The 19,743-nt window shown below is 42.5% G+C and overlaps 2 protein-coding genes and 1 non-coding gene across 5 annotated transcripts in view; 1 reads left to right on the top strand and 2 right to left on the bottom strand.

Moving 5' to 3' along the window:
- Window positions 1–10,372, top strand: part of arhgef16 (Rho guanine nucleotide exchange factor (GEF) 16) — a 36,573-nt gene extending 26,201 nt beyond the window's left edge. For both annotated transcript variants that reach the window (XM_071371551.1, XM_071371552.1), the window contains exons 13-15: window positions 7,127–7,191; window positions 9,545–9,646; window positions 10,002–10,372. In XM_071371551.1, coding sequence (XP_071227652.1) covers window positions 7,127–7,191; window positions 9,545–9,646; window positions 10,002–10,141 — 307 coding nt within the window. In that variant the 3' untranslated portion in view covers window positions 10,142–10,372. The remainder of the gene's footprint in view (window positions 1–7,126; window positions 7,192–9,544; window positions 9,647–10,001) is intronic.
- Window positions 10,373–10,433: 61 nt separating this feature from the next.
- On the bottom strand, window positions 10,434–18,417 carry ybx1 (Y box binding protein 1). 2 transcript variants are annotated; one of them, XM_071371554.1, is made up of 8 exons: window positions 17,812–18,417; window positions 16,001–16,064; window positions 15,702–15,735; window positions 15,476–15,565; window positions 14,462–14,737; window positions 13,664–13,749; window positions 12,495–12,766; window positions 10,434–10,758 (listed from the first exon to the last, which is right to left on the bottom strand). In XM_071371554.1, the coding sequence occupies exons 1-7, from the start codon at window positions 18,089–18,091 to the stop codon at window positions 12,520–12,522; spliced, it is 1,077 nt and encodes a 358-aa protein (XP_071227655.1). In that variant the 5' UTR covers window positions 18,092–18,417; the 3' UTR covers window positions 10,434–10,758; window positions 12,495–12,519. The 2 variants fall into 2 exon arrangements, with proteins under 2 accessions (XP_071227655.1, XP_071227654.1); XM_071371553.1 differs by having other exon boundaries at window positions 14,399–14,737; window positions 17,812–18,106.
- Window positions 13,353–13,433, bottom strand: LOC139558055 (small nucleolar RNA SNORD111). The gene has a single exon (XR_011671546.1). It is a non-coding gene; the product is annotated as a small nucleolar RNA SNORD111 (small nucleolar RNA).
- Window positions 18,418–19,743: the final 1,326 nt, after the last annotated feature.

Here is a 19,743-nt window from a genome sequence, read left to right as displayed (position 1 = left end):
CATAAGGCAGTTGTTCATGATAAGTCTTAACGCATATACAGTGCATTCGTCAAGTACTCTTCCCTTTTTCCACATTTTGTTACATTACAGCCTTATTCTAAAATTATTTTTTAAATTTATCTACACACACACTACCCCACAATGACAAAGCAAAAACAGTTTTTTAGGAAAGGGGGGTACCTAGTCAGTTGTCCAACTGATGGTTCTTCTGCATTTAACCCAACCCCTCTGAATCAGGTGTGGGGGGCTTTTTAGAAATGTTTGCAAATGTATTCCAACAAAACAAACACCTTATTTACATAAGTATTCAGACCCTATGCTATGAGACTTGCAATTGATCTCCGGTGCATCCTGTTTCCATTGATCATCCTTGAGATGTTTCTACAACTTGATTGGAGTCCATTTGTTGTAAATGCAACTGACTGGACATGATTTGGAAAGGCACACGCCTGTCTACATAAAGTCCCACAGTTGACAGTGCATGTCAGAGTAAAAATCAAGTCATGAGGTTGAAGGAATTGTCTGTTGGGCTCAGTGACAGGATTGTGTCAAGGCACAGATCTGGAGAAGGGTACCAAAAAATTTATGCAGCATTGAAGTTCCCCAAGAACACAAAGGCCTCCATTCTTAAATGGAAGAAGTTTGGAACAACCAAGACTCTTCCTAGAGCTGGCAGCCCAGCAAAACTGAGCAATCGGGGGAGAAGGGCCTTGGTCAGGGAGGGGGCCAAGAACCTGATGGTCACTCTGATAGAGCTCCAGAGTTCCTCTGTGGAGATGGGAGAACCTTCCAGAAGACCAACCATCTCTGCAGCATTCCACCAATCGGGCTTTTATGGTAGCGTGGCCAGACTGAAGCCACCCTTCAGTAAAAGGCACATGACAGCCCGCTTGAAGTTTGCCAAAAGGCATCTTAAGGACTCTGACCATGAGAAACAAGATTCTCTGTTCTGATGAAACCAAGATTGAACTCCTTGGCCTGAATACCAAGCGTCACATCTGGAGGAAACCTGGCACCATCCCTACAGTGAAGCATGGTGGCAGCATGCTGTGGGGATGTTTTTCAGCAGCAGGGACTGGGAGACTAGTCAGGCTCGAGGGAAAGCTTAACGGAGCAAAGTACAGAAAGATCCTTGATGAAAACTTGCTCCGGACCTCTGACTGGGGTGAACGTTCACCTTCCAACATGACAACGACCCCAAGCACACAGCCAAGACAACACAGAAGAGGCTTGGGGACAAGTCTCTGAATGTCCTTGAGTGGCCCAGTCAGAGCCCGGACTTGAACCCGATCAAGCATCTCTGGCGAGACCTGAAAATAGCTGTGCAGCGACGCTCCCCATCCAGCTATGTAGACTTTAATTTTGTCACTTCCTGTTGTACGAGGAAGAGCTTGGTTTTGTTTGTTTAAAAGTATATTGGAAAGTTCTTGGTAGCTACCTAGCTTATATTGGTTCCCGCGACGCAGTTGGCATCAGTTGCTGGGACTGCTTGTATTGTTCCAGTGATCCTGCCGACTAAGGACGGGTCTGAGGAGCTATTTGGCGTCGCTGCTAGCTAGCTGGACGTCAAGCTAGTGCAGTGTTCTTGAACGCAGCCCGCGACGCGGTTAGCCATTGTGGCTGGGACTGCAGATTGTCCCGGGTTTGTGACTGTAGATCCCTGATGTTTTCAATTTTCCCTGTGACCTGCCCTTTCTGGAACTGCGAGGAGTAACAGCCTAACATACATTGCTAGCTACCATGACAAGGACCAAAGCCGGCGGGAGTACCGTTGAGGACAGTGCCAGTGGTGTCTCTCTATCACACGTGAAGGATCTTTTAAACGAACAAAAAGAGACATAAGCAGTTGTTACAACAAGAAAATAGTTTCAAGTGTTTTGTCCAAATACTCGTCGATTCTACTAATAAAAGAATGGACGACCTGACCAGAGGTCCAGGACCTGAAGAACAGTTTGCAGTTCTCCCAAGGTACGAGTTGAAACAGGAGAACGGCAAGATGACAGCAATCTGTAAGTCATTTTAGAGAGGACATTAGTTCTGTGCGTGAATCCATGTTAACAATGAAAGCTAACAATGACAACACAGGACTGGTAAACCCACCACCGGCCCAGGCCGATAGTGGTGAAATCCCTGAGGTTCAAGAACAAGGTAGCTGTTCTGAAAAGAGCCAAGAACTGGAGAGGAACGTATATCTTCCTCAACGAGGACTATCCTGAAGCTGTGCGCCAGAGGAAAGCACTGATCCCAGCCATGAAAGGTGCCAGAGTGTGTGGGGACATTGCGTACATCCGCTACGACAGGCTCATTGTCCACCCTCCCTCCAGAAGCCTGCAAGTGATGAGAGCCTAGCCTATGGGTTCGTAACCCCGCAGCGCACGCACACACAAATTGATTAATGGACTGCTGAATGTGTTTTTTTTAATGTATTGCTTGGTCTCTCTAAGCTACTCAGGAAAGGGCTGAAAATGGCCCATATCAATATATGTAGTCTTAGAAATAAGGTTCATGAAATCAATAACTTGCTAACATCAGAACATTCACATTAGACATTTCTGAGACTCACTTAGATAATTAATTTGGTACATCAGTAGCAATACAAGGATATCATATTCATAGAAGAGACAGAAATGCTGATGGAGGAGAAGTTGCTGTATATATTCAGAGCCATATCCCTGTAATGCTTAGAGAAAATCTTTGTGTTTATTGACGTGTTGTGGTTGCAGGTTCACATGGCACATCTAAAGCCTTTTTCTTTTGGGGTGTTGCTATAGGCCACCAAGTACTAACAGTCAGTATCTAAATAATGTGTCAAATGCTTGATAGTGTATGTGATGTAAACAGAGGTATACCTTCTTGGGGACCTGAATATTGACTGGTTTTCATCTGCTCAAGAGGAAGCTTATCACTGTAACCAGTGCCTGTAATCTGGTTCAGGTTATTAATCAACCTACCAGGGTGTTTACAAACACTACAGGAACAAGATGATCCACATGTATTGATCACATCTTTAGTAATGCTGTAGAACTTTGTCCTAAATCTATATCCGTACCCATTTGATGCAGTGATCACAATATAGTGGCGATCTAGGAAAGCCAAAGTTCCAACAGGTGGGCCTAAAATAGTGTATAAGAGATCATACAAAAGATTTTGCTGTGGATATTAAAAATATTTGTGGGTCTGATGTGATTAATGAGGAGCATCCAGACGCTGCACTTGATGAATTTATGAAATTGCTTCTTCCAATTACTGATAAACGTGCACCTGTTAAGAAACTGACTGTTAGAACTGTTAAGGCTCCATGGATTGATGAGGAATTGAAAAACTGTATGGTTGACATCTGACTGGTTTACTTACTGCAAATTGAGATTGTGACTAAAGTCAACAAAAAGAAGAAACTGTATTATGAAGCCAAGATCAATGATATAAAGAATGATGGAAAAAAACTTGTACTTGAAATTATGGGCAGAAAGACATTCAACTCCATCTTTTGTCGATGGCTTATTCATCACAAAACCATTTGATGTTGCCAATTATTTTAATTATTATTTCATTGGCAAACTTAGGCAGGAAATGCCCACGACAAACAGTGAGCAATTATATTCATGCATAAAAAAATACATGTAATAATGAAAGAGAAAGTTAGTGTAGGAGAGGTGGAAAAATCATTGACAATTTAGGCTTGGCTATAGTCAGCCACCATCCTCCGTAGCTTTCCATCTGTCATATTTTTAATCGGAGCCTAGAGGAAAGTCTTTGTCCTCAGGCCTGGAGGGAAGCCAAAGTAATTCCGCTACCCAAGAGTGGTAAAGCGGCCTTTACTGGTTCTAACAGCAGATCTTTTTTTGACCAAATACAATGTTATTTCGCTGTAAACAAATTAACAGACTTTCAGCATGCTTATAGAGAAGGGCACTCAACATGTACTGCACTGACACGAATGACTGATGATTGGTTGAAATTTATATTATTGACCATAACCTGTTGAGAACTTAAGCGCTATGGGATTTCAACCTCCGGAATATCGTTGATTCAGAGCTATCTATCTAATAGAACTCAAAGGGTTTTCTTTAACGGAAGCGTTTCTAATGTCAAACATGTAAAGTGTGGTGTACTGCAGGGCAGCTCTCTAGGCCCTCTACTCGTTTCTATTTTTACCAATGACCTGCCACTGGCATTAACAAAGCCACATGTATGCTGATGATTCAACCATATACGTATCAGCAACCACAGCTAATGAAGTCACTTAAACCCTTAACAAATAGTTGCAGTCTGTTTTGGAATGGGTGGCCAGTAATAAACTGGTCCTGAACACCTCTAAAACTAAGAGCATTGTATTTGATCCAAATTATTCCTTAACTTCTTGACGCACGGATCCCTTTAGCGGGATCATTTTCATAAACAACCGCTGAATTGCAGAGCGCCAAATAAAATAAAAAATGCTAAAAATATTTATATTCATGAAATCACAAGTGCAATATAGCAAAACACAGCTTAGCTTGTTGTTAATCCACCTGTCGTGTCAGATTTTGAAAATATGCTTTACAGCGAAAGCAATCCAAGTGTTTGAGTTTCACTAGACAAAACATTAAGAACACCTGGTCACGAAAGCCAGAGAAGCAATAAAATTATTCGCTTACCTTTGATCTTCGGATGTTTGCACTCACGAGAATCCCAGTTACACAATAAATGTTCCTTTTGTTCGATAAAGATTATTTTTATATAAAAAAAACTCTTTGTTTGGTGCGTTATGTTCAGTATTCCACAGCCTTAGGCAGGTCATCAAGGCTTGACAAATTCCAAAAAGTATCCGTAAAGTTTGTAGAAACATGTCAAACGTTTTTAATAATCAATCCTCAGGTTGTTTTTAACATCAATCATATTTCAACCGGACTGTAAACTATTCAATACTGGAGAGAAAGAAAATGTCGAGCAACCAGTAGTTTGTGTGGTCCAGTGCTGCAAGGAAAGACCTAGTTAAGCTGCAGCTGGCCCAGAACAGAGCGGCACGTTTTGCTCTTAATTGTAATCAGAGGGCTGATATAAATACAATGCATGCCAGTCTCTCTTGGCTAAGAGTTGAGAACTGACTGCGTCACAGGCTGAAGAAATTCGGGCTTGTCACCAAAAGCACTCACAAACTTCTACAGATGCACAATCGAGAGCATCCTGTCGGGCTGTATCACCGCCTGGTACGGCAACTGCTCCGCCCACAACCGTAAGGCTCTCCAGAGGGTAGTGAGGTCTGCAGAACGCATCACCGGGGGCAAACTACCTGCCCTCCAGGACACCTACACCACCCGATGTCACAGGAAGGCCATAAAGATCATCAAGGACAACAACCACCCAAGCCACTGCCTGTTCACCCCGCTATCATCCAGAAGGCGAGGTCAGTACAGGTGCATCAAAGCAGGGACCGAGAGACTGAAAAACAGCTTCTATCTCAAGGCCATCAGACTGTTAAACAGCCACCACTAACATTTAGCGGCCGCTGCCAACATACTGACTCAACTCCAGCCACTTTAAAAATGGGAATTGATGGAAATTATGTAAAAATGTACCACTAGCCACTTTAAACAATGCCACTTAATATAATGTTTACATACCCTACATTACCCATCTCATATGTATATACTGTACTCTATATCATCTACTGCATCTTGCCATCTTTATGTAATACATGTACCACTAGCCACTTTATGTTTACATACCCTACAGTACTCATCTCATATGTATATACCGTACTCTATTTCATCTACTGCATCTTGCCTATGCCGTTCTGTACCACCACTCATTCATATATCTTTATGTACATATTCTTTATCCCTTTACACTTGTGTGTGTATAAGGTAGTAGTTGTGGAATTGTTAGGTTAGATTACTTGTTGGTTATTACTGCATTGTCGGAACTAGAAGCACAAGCATTTCGCTACACTCGCATTAACATCTGCTAACCATGTGTATGTGACTAATAAAATTTGATTTGATTTGATTTATAAGAAACAATGTGTTGAAAATCCTAAATTGTTTGCATAGTCAACTTACACACACACTTATGCCACCAGGGGTCTTTTCATAGTCTCCAGAACAAATTCAAGAAAATGTACAGTATTATGTAGAGCCCTTATTGCATGGAACTTCCTTCCATCTCATATTGCTCAAATAAACGGCAAACCTGGTTTCAAGAAACAGATAAAGCAACACCTCGTAGCACAATGCCTCTCCCCTATTTGACCTAGACAGTTTGTGTGTATGCATTGATATGTAGCTACGTGTGCCTTATTTTTATTTTTTTATGTATGTAGTTTTGTCCTTGAGCTGTTTTTGTCTTATGTTTTGTGTGGACCCCAGGAAGAGTAGCTTGTGCAACAGCTAATGGGGATCCTAATAAAATTCCAAATACCAACCTGACAGCGCTTGAGAGGATCTGCAGAAAAGAATGGGAGAAACTCCCCAAATACAGGTGTGCCAAGCTTGTAGCATCATACCCAAGAAGACTCGAGGCTGTAATCGCCACCAAAGGTGCTTCAACGAAGTACTGAGTCAAGGTTCAGAATATTTTTGTAAATGTGATATTTCAGTTTGTTTTTAATATATTTGCAAACATTTCCAAAAACCTGTTTTTGCCTTGTCATTGTGTGTAGATTGATGAGGGGAAAAAACGACTTAATTAATTTTAGAATAAGGCTGTAATGTGGAAGGGGTCTGAATACTTTCCGAATGCACTGTAACTGCATTATACCACATGTTTATAGGGATAGTTTTAGCTTAAAATTCATTAACTAGTAATTTAGCAAAATCCAGAATATCATGGCTAGCATTTTTGGAGAAAGTTGTGGAAACAAAGTGGGGTCACACCTTATTTGGATAGTCCATCTGTAGATGTTCTACAGATGGTCATATTATCTGTTGATAAGCAACTGCTTGCTAGGGTTACGGTTAGGTTTCGAATAAGGGTCAGAGTTAGGATAGTCTGTAGAGCATCTTTACCAAAAGTGAAACTGATAATCAATCTCCTCACCCGCTTTCCCCATGCTTTGGAATGCACCACTAACTGATACAATCAGTTTCTACTAACAATGCCATGTTCTTTAATCATTTGAGTGTCTGATCTTTGTCTTAATTTCAAGGGTCGACCGTGCTCGTTGGGTAAGTGCTCTCCGGGAGCACAAGCAGAACAGGACCAGTGCAGACGGTAGGATTATTAGATGCAATTTACCTTGATTGATGCTGAATGGTGATGTCAGTGTTGGGGGAAGCTACTCAAATATAATTGACCAACTACTTCACACTGAAAGAAGTTAAGCTACACTAAACCTTAAGAAAAATATAGTTCTAACTGACGTTACTTTGGATCTAGTGATCTACTTTTTGAAAAATCATATGCAAATCTGAAATGCCTTATCAGAATGTATAATTTGGCCTTTTAAACACAAACATGTTTCAAATGAGAATTAGGCAGGTCTGATGCCGAGACATGGGTGAAGGGCAATAATACCCTATTTTATTTTTGCCAAAACAGTAGTGTGGTTATCTAGACCCCCTACATGGAAAATCAGTAATTATCTACTGAAAACACTACCAATATTTGGGATTTAATTAAACTACTGCAAAAGGTAGTTCAATTACTAGTTGAACTACATGTAGTTCACTAGTCCACCACTGGATATTGGCCATCTTTTGGCTATTTACCGTAGATAACATAAGCAGTATATCTGTTTCCAACCTTTTCTGAACTGCAGCACAACTTGATGGAATAAACTTTCCTGAGGCACACCTATATTTTCCCTTATCAAATGACTTGCACCTTTTGGCTCAAATTGAAGACACTGATGGCATATACAATCACATCTGAAATGATTAGCACCCTTGATAAAGATGAGCAAAAAAGACCATGCTATAAAAATTATTGCACACTATATACAGTATATAAGCTCCCAGTAATTTGTGTAAACCAATGTTTCGGGATCAGTGCCTTCTGCAGGGTAATATCATGAATGCTTGACTATTTACATTTAAAACTGTTTTACCACTTTTTCTCCCCAATTGGTAGTTAGTCTTGTCCCATCGCTGAAACTCCCGGACGGACTCTGTAGAGGTGAAGGTCGAGAGCCATGAGTCCTCCGAAACACGACCCTGCCAAGCCGCACTGCTTTTTGACACACTGCTCGCTTAACCCGGAAGCTAGCCGTACCAATGTGTCGGAGGAAACACCGTACGACAAGTTAGTGTGCATGCGCCTTGCCCGCCATGAGTCGCTAGGTGATGGGACAAGAACATCCCGGCCGGCCAAACCCTCCCCGGACGACGCTTGTCCAATTGCGCGTCGCCTCATGGGTCTCCCGGTCACGGCCAGCTGCACACAGCCTGGGATTGAACCTGGGTCTGTAGCAATGTCTTGCGCCACTCGGGAGGTCCTATGACTATTTTTAAAGCCTAGTTTACTCGCCATTAGTCAGGGGTGTGTGCCAGCTCATGGAGTTTCACACAAAACGCTTTAAATTATTCAAATACTGAGCTACATTGTATTGGGAAGTGTTATTTTATACTAATACAATTAAAAAAATATCACATGGATGTAAATTATTGCAACCTGTTTTCAATACCCTCTTGCAAGGATATCACTTAGAAAAAAGCTAAGTCTCATGAGATTAAAGTACATATTGGCATCTTAGACCACAGAATCTTTCCAGGGCCATACTTCGGTCTGAGCCTATGGCCTGCCCTCTTCAATTCAAACCACAAGTTTTAAATGGGGTTCAAGTCTGGAGACAGATGGCCATTGTGATTGAAATATTGATGTTTTTTTGGGTCAATAAAGTGTGGATTGAGGTCATTGTCTTGCTGGAAGATCCATTTGCGGCCAAGTTTAATATTTTACAGTAGGTATGAGGTTTTCTGCATATGCTTCCTTTCAAGGCCAAACCCACCACTGGTGTGCGTGGTCAAAGAGTTCCGTCTCATCTGACCAGAGCATCCGGTTCCAATCCAAGTGCCAATGCTATTTAGTAAACACCTTGATTTGCTAAATAGCATAAAGGTGTTTACATGTGATCTCAATAGCCTATTGGCATGGAGATGGTGTCTCATTGTAGATTGAGACCCTAAGATGCGACTAAGTTCTGTTATTCTCCAACTGTGGCCATGGCCTTTTTCTTTTGGGAGGCAAAAGTGTTTTCCCAAGTCATCTACCAAACCTAAATGTTCCCTTAGTGGTAAATTTGTTCGTTTGCAATTTTTGTACCCGTTGCCTGTTTTTATTTTTTATGAAGGTCATCCATCACCATGGAAAACAGCAGAAGGGCTTTTACATTCATGTTACCCATTTCTAGACCCCAGTGAAACAGGAAGCCACAATAGTTCCTTAAACTTGAATGTTAATGCAGATTAAATGTTTGATTTATCTATACTAATCATTACATTTACTTAAACAATTTGCTTCTTTCAAGGGTGCCAACAATTTCAAATGTGACTAGCTACATGTATCTGCTTTCCATTTCAATGACATTGGTTAACTTAGTGGGCCTTTTTATGGTGGTGTGTTTCAGGCCTGCCGCAGTATGAGGCCACCAAAGCCTACATGCCCAAGGAGCCAGACGAGCTAGGCCTGCAGCAAGCAGAGGTAGTCATCCTCCTGCAGAAAGAAGAGGGTAAGTCTGGATAGAAACGAGTAACCTAGCGCTAACACTTAAGGGGCAACCTGCAGCAGCTACATCAATTTTGGGACTTGTAAATTAGTATGTACCCATTGATTTAAAGAAATGCCTCCTTAGTTTACCTCAACTGTCGTTAATCCATGTTTGAATCAAAAGTATAGCTTCACCCATGTCAGTCCTTGCATCCATAGGTTTGGTTACTTCTCAAACCCCATCCCTCAGCTTTTTAGTGAAACCATGGAGTGCGGTTTGCTGCTTTAAGGCAAATAATGCATTGACGCGTCTATAAACTGAGGTTAGGATAATCTTAAATCATATTGCTACCAAAATATCTTCCTTCCTGTTGTAGACTGGTGCCATGGGGAGAGGATGAGGGATGGAGAGAGAGGCTGGTTTCCTGCCAGTTGTGCCACGGAGATCACCAACCGCATTGCTATGGAGAACAATGTACAGCGTATGAAGCGTCTGCGCAAGGAGACCAACGTTTAGCCAACCAACACCCCCACCTCCATATCAGTAGTCCTCACTTGCTTGGCCAGGAAGTAGTTGCCATGTACATTTGAAATGGTAGTGTTGTATGAATAATGTCAGTTATTCTGTAAATGTATTTCTATTTTACATTCATTTGACAGTGTCAGTAATGCCTTCCCCATCAATGTTAAGAATTGTGTATGATGCCTGCAAGTGCCAAATAAATATTCAAAACTACAGTATACCCAACCAAGTGGTTGTCATGTATTTGGACAGACCATTGGTGCAAAACAAACAGTTGAGTCAACAGTTCTCCTTTGACTTTTTATTTGAGCTTGCGTTGTTAAAATTCATGTTTGAATACATAAAAAGTTATTTAAAAATGTCAACTGACCAGATATCAAATTACTTTTAAAAACCATTTGGTGTAAAAACTTAGGACCGATTTTAGAAAAACATCTGCCGTTTCCCCCAAACTTTTTTTTAGCTGTCACAAAAATAATGGAACAAAACAGGTCTGCATAGATTCTGCAGGCAATCGGTGGTAATCTGGTCAAATTCATGGTGCAAGCTTAAGACGATCGTCAAGTCAAATCTTTCTTATTGCTCAGATCTTTGTTTCTTCTTGATGACAACTGTAGAGAAAAGAGGGAGACTGTTAAAGAAAATACATTACTGATCAAATCCCTTTACATCAGTCAACTGATATGAATGTGCAACCGGGGCAGAGGTTGGCACAATGGCAGGACTAAACAGGCAGCCAGTTTGCTTTATCAAATCCATGGCATTACCTCATTCTGCCCCTGCCTTGGGCGATGGAGCACAGTGTCAATAGAAAGTGCAGACTGAGCCTGGCTTTAGAACTCGAGTGAACTGGCCCAGGACACTACACCAATGGCCATCTGATATGGACTTTTCCACTGAATCGGGTCGCAGATTTAATGCAACAATGCATGTATTTTATTAACGACACTCGCACATCACTAAATTGATCTTTAACTTTGTGATAGGGGGCAGCATTTTCACTTTTGGATAGAAAACACTGACGTTTCTAAAACTGTCTTGAGTATAACAGAACTCATGGCAGGAAAAAAACTGAAAAAATCCAAACAGGAAGTGAGAATTCTGAGGCTGGTCGATGTTCAACTCATCGCCTATTCAAATCCCTGTAAGATATGGCTCTGTTTGCACTTCCTACGCCACTAGATGTCAGTCTGAATGGAGCCGGATGGGACGTGTTTCAGTCAGTGGTCTGGCAGAATGCCAGTTCCTGGTTACGCACATTCCAAATGATATCGTCTTGCTTTCCATTACTTCTAGAGACACAAAGGAATTCTCCGGTTGGAACGTTATTGGATATGATAACATCCTGAAGATTGATTCTCTACTTAGTTTGACCTGTAATAACTTTTTGACGTTTTCGTCCGACGTTCGCCTGCATCTGCGCTAGATACTTGGAGATAAGTAATGGACATTATCGAACAAAACAACGATTTACTGTGGAACTATGATTCCTGGGAGTGCATTCTGATGAAGATCAAAGGTAAGGGAATATTTATGGTGTATTTCTGTTGACTCCAACATGGCGGAGAAATGTTGTTATATCTGAGCGCCGTCTCCAATTATTGCATGGTGTGCTTTTTCCATACATTTCTTTGAAATCTGACAGCAGTTGCATTAAGAACAAGTGTATCTTTAATTCTAATTCGCATTTCTGAACACGGCGCCAATGTAAACCGAGATTTGTGAATATAAATATGCACATTATCGAACAAAACATACATGTATTGTGTAACATGATGTCCTATGAGTGTCATCCGATGAAGATCAAAGGTCAGCGAATAATTTTATTTCCTTCTGCTTTTTGTGACTCCTATCTTTGGCTGGGAAAATGGCTGTGTTTTTCTGTGGCTATGTACTGACTTAACATAATCGTTTGGTGTGCTTTCGCCGTAAAGCCTCTTTGAAATCAGACACCCTGGCTGGATTAACGAGAAGTTTATCTTTAAAATGGTGTATAATACTTGTATGTTTGAGGAATTTTAATTATGAGATTTCTGTTTTGAATTTGGCGCCCTGCAATTTCACTGGCTGTTGGTTAGGTGGGACGCTACCGTCCCACATATCCCAGAGAAGTTAAGCAATAAGGACCTGTTTCTCCAACCTATACAATAAATATCTATGCCAGCGTGCGTGTGGGAAAAAGTTAATTTATTTGTACGTTTTACCATGAATAATCTTGCAGTCCTAAATCGAATAAATTAAGCTTGACTGCATTAATTTAATCCAGCATGCTTGCTGCATAGGATTTTATAATTTCCCCCCCAGAAATCGGGTATGCTGAGTAGCAATGTGTGTGTTGGGGACTCACCCGGACGATGGTATGCCGGCAGTTTCTACTCAGCCCCGCCCTGCTCGGCCGCGGGAGCGGGCGTTTTCTCTGTAGATGGTTCGCCGTCGGTCTTGGCCTCCTTGCCATCCTGGGGCTTGCCGCCAGTCTGTGGGCGTCTGCGGCGATAGTTGAAGTTTCGGCGGTAGCGGCGCTGGCGGGGCTCCTGGTTCTCACCATCACCATCCTGGTTCTCCTTGTTTTCCCCATCGCCGTCCCGCACCGGTCTGGGACGGGGTGGACCGCCACCCCTGCTGTAGGAGTTGAGGGGACACACACTTTAACATCTGCCTCACCTCAAGATGGCCCCTAGCACCCATAACATGACAGCAAATTCCATTTTAAGGACGGGAATTTGAAATGTAACCACTAATAATTACATTTTCTCAAGTGTGGTTACAAGTTTAACTTTCAAAGCGGAATTATTTTCCAATTGTTCCTCAACTGCAATATATCTCTTTGCTCTGAGTCTACTTTAATCTAATGTATATCTAAATAAGACTGAATTGAGACAATCACACAAAGGTATGTGGATTCAGCCACACCCGTTGCTGACAGGTGTATAAAACATTTGAGTACACAGCCATGCAATCTCTATAGATACACAATTGCCAGTAGAATGGCCTTATTGAAGAGCTCAGTGACTTTGAACATGGCACTGTCATAGCATGCAACCACCAAGTCAGTTGGTCAAATTTCTGCCCTGCTAGAGCTGCTATTGTGAAGTGGAAATATCTACGACCAAACGGTCTACGGTTTGACAAAACAATGACATTCAAAATGGGAAAAAAAATATTTCTCAAATTAAACAGGGTTGTTGAGGGGCAAGCAAATGTGAACATGCTGAGATCAGAGGTGTTTATGCTCTCTCCATTATTCTGTCAGAGAAGAGACATGAGAAAATCATCATTTCAACAGCATTGATATTTACAAACATTGTTTGGTTCTGGAATTATTTAAGATCATAGCCCATAGATACAGTTTGGCCAATTCACCAGGGTCATGCATTTCATAATACTTAGGGATCATCTTGGTTAACCCAGAACTAAACTCTGTTGTAATAGGTCAGCTGCTCAATTAAGTTCTGGGTCCATCCGTGTTGAGGTTATAACCCCTTCTTACAGCCTTGTCAATAAACACAACATGCGAACCTTGGTCGGAAGCCTCTGTAGTAGTTCTGTCTCATTGGTTTGTTGCCCTGGTCTGGACCTCCCTGGTTCTCGTCACCTTCGCCACCCTAAAAACAAACAAGAGTTAGTCACAGTCATAAATCACTCAAGGCTCACGAAGTCCTGACTCAACCCAGATCCGGGTCTGAAACTCACTATTGTATAGAAAGAATGTGAAAAAACAGGAAAAGATATGCTCTGATGACAACTGACTGACAGAAAGCTTAGCTACCATTAAATTAATTTGCCTCTGTGGGGAGACACTTCCCTGTTTTTCCAGTTTTGCACGTTTCCTGTTATTCCAGTTTTGCCTTGGTGTGCGGTAGATTCTACCTATTATCTGGATAGAAAGAAGCACCAGCCACCATACTATATTTTAGTCTCTGCTCGTGTGGCGACCAACAGCAGGTGTAACGCTTTGGGGGTTTTGTGACGATTGACAGACCTATTTTGGTCAACTTGTATTGGTCTGTTGACCAACACACTCAAGGTTTAATTGTAGTCTGTTGACCAGTGGTTTGGAGCCAATTTTAGGTCCTGTCAGTATATAGACTATGTAGACCTATTTTGGTGAACCTGTATTGGTCTGTTAACTAATACACTTGAGGTTTGGTTTTGTCCGGCCAAAACCAAGTGTAGCGCGCGTGTTCGATGAGAGTGTGTATGACATCACTGGAACGGGGCCGGACTGCTTCAGGAGTGCCTGTGACAGCGTACCTCAGTCATCTCTCCGCGAGGTGCGTTGGTGTACGGGGGCCGACGGCCGTAGCGTCTACGTACAAAGTATGGGGGGTAGCGCCGTCTCCCGGGGAAGGGGGGCCTGCGCTGCTGGGGCTGCATCTCTCCTTCTGGGGCACTCTCAGCACACTCGCGGCTCTTGCGGGGGGGGCGCTCTCCTTCACCCTCGCCGTCACTCTGGTAGTTGTCCGGGTATTCGCCGTCACGGGCTGGGCCCCTCCTGCGGGGGTACCGCCTGTAGCGGTTCCGGTCAGCTGCATACTTGCTCCCCTGGACTGGGACACCCGCTGGGCCGGTCACATTGGCTGCCTCTGCTCCCTGGGAAGAGATTCAAACACACTGTTCGGACCACTACCATTCTGGAGAAGTTTAGGGCGGCAGGTAGTCTAGTGGTCAAAGAGCATTGGGCAAGTAACCGAAAAGTTGCTAGTTCGAATACCCGAGCAAATAAAGTGAAAAATCTGTCAATGTACCCTTGAGCAATGCACTGAATCCTAATTGCTCTAGGGAATTGATGCCATACCCCACTCCCCGGGGGTGTCTCAGGGAAAGTTGGGATATGCAATAAAAACGTTTCCAATACACACAATACTTAATAGGACAAATATAAGCACCCACTAAATTGTTATTTATTAGGTTATGTTGCATAGCATTGATGACTAGTCAAAACTAACCAGGCACGTTAGAATCACAACTGAGGAGGTACGTGATGTTAGAGTACATTTGGATGCCTTAAAGGTGCACTAGGCGGCAATCGCGCAGCTATTTCCTGATTGCCAAAATTATAGTTTGCCTAATTTCAGTTTGTGCCAAAACAAGCAAATATTGTGTAGAGAATGATTGTACAGCCGAAACCACTGAAATATATTTTCCATAACCAGAACTATTTTATTTTCAGCTAGTGTAAGTAAAACTACACTTAACAGGAAGCACACAGAACAGCTCTACCACTTAGACTTGCTTTCAATGAGAGTGACAGATCTATAACTCATATTTCAAGCTTTAAACATTCCCAAACATATTAAGGCATATTAATGTATATGAGCCTGCAACTACCTTCTCCCCCTCAACCACATCAAACTCCACAGTTTCGCCATCTCCAACACTGCGAAGGTATTTCTTTGGGTTGTTTTTCTTTATGGCAGTCTAAAAAAAAAAGCATAACATTTCATTATAAACTTTTGCCTTTGGGACACCAACTGTAATCTGATTTTGACTCCTGGAAAGGGGTGAAAGGTTACACAATACATTACTCGATCCGTGGAGAACTTGAGCTTGTTACCTGGTGGACAAAGACGTCTTCCTTTGTGTCATTCCTAGTGGTAGAAGGGAGAATGCGAATAGTTACATTTAGGCCAATAAAAACCACTGGATTAAAAGATATGTCTGTTTTATAATTGAGGCCAACAGCTTTTAACAGTACCATCTGGCTTAATTGTTACAACAAGAGCATGCCGCCGGACAGCCAAACCTGCTTCCCAGCTTTGTAAGCAAATCAAAGCCATAATAGGATTGAGAATGTTCTTTCACACACACTTCATATTTGCGGCGTTTGGACACGCCCAGGAGGGTGCAACATACCTGTTGATGAACCCGTAGCCATTTCTGACGTTGAACCATTTGACTGTACCCAAAACCTTAGTTGCTGAAAAAGATAAAAATGTAGCTGAGTTACCAACTATAACTATAATAAATAGCCCTGCAAAGATGTACCGTGCACATTAGCTGCTTTCGTTCTCATTCAAATATTACTCAAAGGGGGAATGGGTCAAGAGCACTTCATGTGGGCAATCAAATGGCAAGACTGATAATGAAAGATTACAGACACAAACCAGGATAGGAAAATACACTGGGGAAGCAAGTTATAATTAACTGGTGAGCTTTTTATAGATTCCGTCGCTAAACCCTTGGTGTTTGTCTGCCAGCTGCTATGGCATGGTCCAACGCATATTATTAGCTTGCAATAATGACCGTCCTAAGTGACGAGGGTCTTATGAGGCCAGAGCTTACAAGTACCAACCTAGACGTTCAACGTGTTCTACGCCATGTACACAACTGATCAGCGTGTCTGGTATAATGTGTAACCTGGGCGGATAATCATTTACTGCCCGGAACTAGAAATGCAAAACCATTACCCCAGTTTCAATGCGCACAAGGAAGTGCTTGAATCTTTACACGTGGTGTCGCGCCCTAAGATGCTAGCTAGCGATTTAGCAAGCAAGCTTAGCTAGCTACTGTAGCTAACTTAGCTAGCATATCGCCTCTGGTCTCAACCATGTGGTTGGATACGGGCCAGGATGCTTAAACCTGTTATTCAACAACTCAAATAAATACCCACATGGGCACCGAGTGAGTATTTCTTACGCGGGTGATGGGTAAGGTTTTAGGCGCGATAACAGTGAAATTGTCAGCCAAAGCTGGACAAAAGAAATTAATAGAATCCGAACATCGAGGCGGACATTTTGGTCGCCACTATCCACTCTACATAATGGGAAGCTAGTTGGTTGGCTAGCTACTCCATCTGCAACTTAACTAAGTTTGCACAAAATACAAATTCTGGGGGAGGTGAAACATAACATTAGCTAGTTATCGAAATTTAGCGATATAACGTTAGTAACGAGCTACCTTAGTTTGCTTGATAGCCATCGTGCTAAGGCTAACCAGCAAGCTAGCATCTCCGCAAACAAAGGGATATCATACGATTGCAATCGTGGCTCTGTGTGCAGTCGTTGGCCTCCAATTCATTGTTCCAACTCCCTAAAAAGGGCTACAATTACGTTCGAAATGAGAATTGCGTAAAATACACGTTGTGTAGTACCTATCCTGGTCATGGGATCTGTGTTATTTTATGTGCAACCAGTATTTGGGGGTCCGGTAATCGGTCACGAACAAGGCCAATATCAACTCTTTCAAGCCATTTAACAGAAAGGCTAGCTGCGGTTGGCTAAATCACTATTAGGACATAGATGCCTGAGACAGCGGATATGGAGGACAGGCTAACTTCCAGTATTCATTACCTCGGAACTTGACTCACATATATATATGGTCAGCATACTGACGAGTTATAGTATCTAAGCACTATAGTTAGTAAATTCTGAGAATTTGGGTAACGTCAGCTAGGTAACGTATGAAGTAGAAAAACGTTAAACCAACTGACATTTTGAATTGGCACTTTAGTTAACATACATCTGATGAGAACATAACGTTCGTTTTAGTTAACGATTTCACGCTAGCCATCCTAGTTACTAACTTAGTTAACTACAATTATTTAGACATTTATTTAGACGTATCTAGTTTGATTCATGTTTGAAAACAACGTTACCGTGCCAATAAAATCTAATTTGGAATTCAATAATGTTCCACTTGGCTAACGTTATGTAGCTTAACGTTACCGATGACCTTCTTATCCCCCGCGGAAGCTGTAGCTGGCGGGCTGGGTGGGCTCTCCGAATCCACAGCAGGCTCCGGCGGTTGTTGTGTCTCGGCCTCGCTGCTCATGGTTTCTGGTTGGTAATGCCGGCGGTGGCTCTCTAGTGTATTTCCCGGTGCTAGATGGTAACCTGGGCCGGCGGTGGTGGGGGCTGCTGCCTTCGGGCTCTCAACTTTCCTCTCTCCCGTTGCCGATCGAACTGGGAGGAACGAAAAACGATGCAGTGGACTATGCCCAGCCATAGTCCCGCCCACTCTAATATAATTGGTCAATTATTTCCTCTCGATAAACGTAACAATGGGCGGATTCGATTAAACTAAACCGCGGGGCATCGGTCTATGGCCCGTGACGTGAACGGGAAAGGAACGTACATACGTTTTAATTTGCCAACGACTTTTAATTGGGAAGTCACATCAAGCGTTATCTTAAGCAATCACTTCGGAAACAAAACACAGTCCTACTCATTACTCCACGTTCTTAATTATGCGACTTTGTTTTGAGCAGACTTCGCAGTGGGTTTTGAGCAGGTCACCTGGCTCACGCCCGGGAGTCAGCCAGATTCCAAAACGAATGCTATCAAATTTCACCCGGCGCAAAATACGCCTACCGGGCGCTCGAGCCAGATTCATAGAAATCCTCATTGGTTGCCAGTTTTTCAGAAATATGGCTGCACTGAAAATTAATTGGTACAAGAGAAATGATGTCGAAAACCAACACCGCCTACAAGACAGAGCCAGACCTATGAGCTAGAGCCAGACAGACGACCAAGACAGGGGATTAGATTAATCTGGCCCGGCAAAGCGAGTTTTGCACCGGGTGAAAGTTGATTGCATACATTTTGGAACCGGGCTGCCTCAATGGCGAAAAAACAGTTGCCCTGTTCAAAGCCCACGGCGAAATCGGCTCAAAACCCAAGTGATGTGGGAGCATGTGGAGTAATGAGTAGGATTCTGTGTTTCCACATGCTAAAGAGATTACTTGATAAAAACGCTTTATCTGCCTTCCCAATTAAAACTAGTTTGAAACATATTTTATGGAAAAGAGATGTTTCTGGAAGCTGCACCTTTGAGAAGGCGCTCCTCCCTCACCACTTTTGCGCGTTCACGTCCCAGGCCATATACCGGTGACCCGCGACTGAGCATAATCGATTCCGCCATTGTAGCTACACAATTTTGTAAAGATACATTGTACAGTGCTCCCAGCAACTACAATAAAGAGAAAACAAAACATTAACCAGGTTTAGGTCAAAGTTAACATAAAACTTGAAACACATGCTGAGGCTAAACCTTCAAATGTTAATTCTGACCCAGAAACCTGATTGGTATGCATGTTTTTAAATTATTGCTACTAAATTATTTATTTTTAAATACCTTATTTGTAGGTTTTGCCATAGCACTACACAGCTGATTCAAAAAACCAAGTCATCATCAAGCTTTGATTATTTGAAAATCACCCTTGTAGTGCTAGGGCAAAAAACTAAATGTGTACCCAAGGGGGGCCCCTGGACAGAGTATGTTATTTTTAGTATTACATTGTTATTGATTACTGCACTGATTCAACTCATACAGAGGCTCGAACCCAGGACCTCTGCCTCGCAAACGCACTTGACCGCCCTCCAGAAGTCTCTAAGTCACACCCCAGAAAAGCTAGCTATTCAGCGGCACAAGACACTTCAGGTTGCGGAGTGAGTTTCACGCATTCCCATGTGATACATTCACCACCCAATTTACTCCACAGTGACCCCAGTTTTTAGCAGAGCGCAACTGCTGGTGAGGGTCCTGGCACCAGTGTAAAGGAAGTCACGCTGCTTGCATTGCGAGTTCCTGATTCGGTTCATACAAAGGCTCGACCACAGGGCCTCCGCCTTGCAAACGACTGCTTTCCTGAAGCATCT

Source organism: Salvelinus alpinus, chromosome 28 (genome assembly GCF_045679555.1).
Source record: "Salvelinus alpinus chromosome 28, SLU_Salpinus.1, whole genome shotgun sequence".
Lineage (NCBI taxonomy): Eukaryota > Metazoa > Chordata > Actinopteri > Salmoniformes > Salmonidae > Salvelinus > Salvelinus alpinus.
This window is presented reverse-complemented; position numbering and strand designations above follow the sequence as displayed.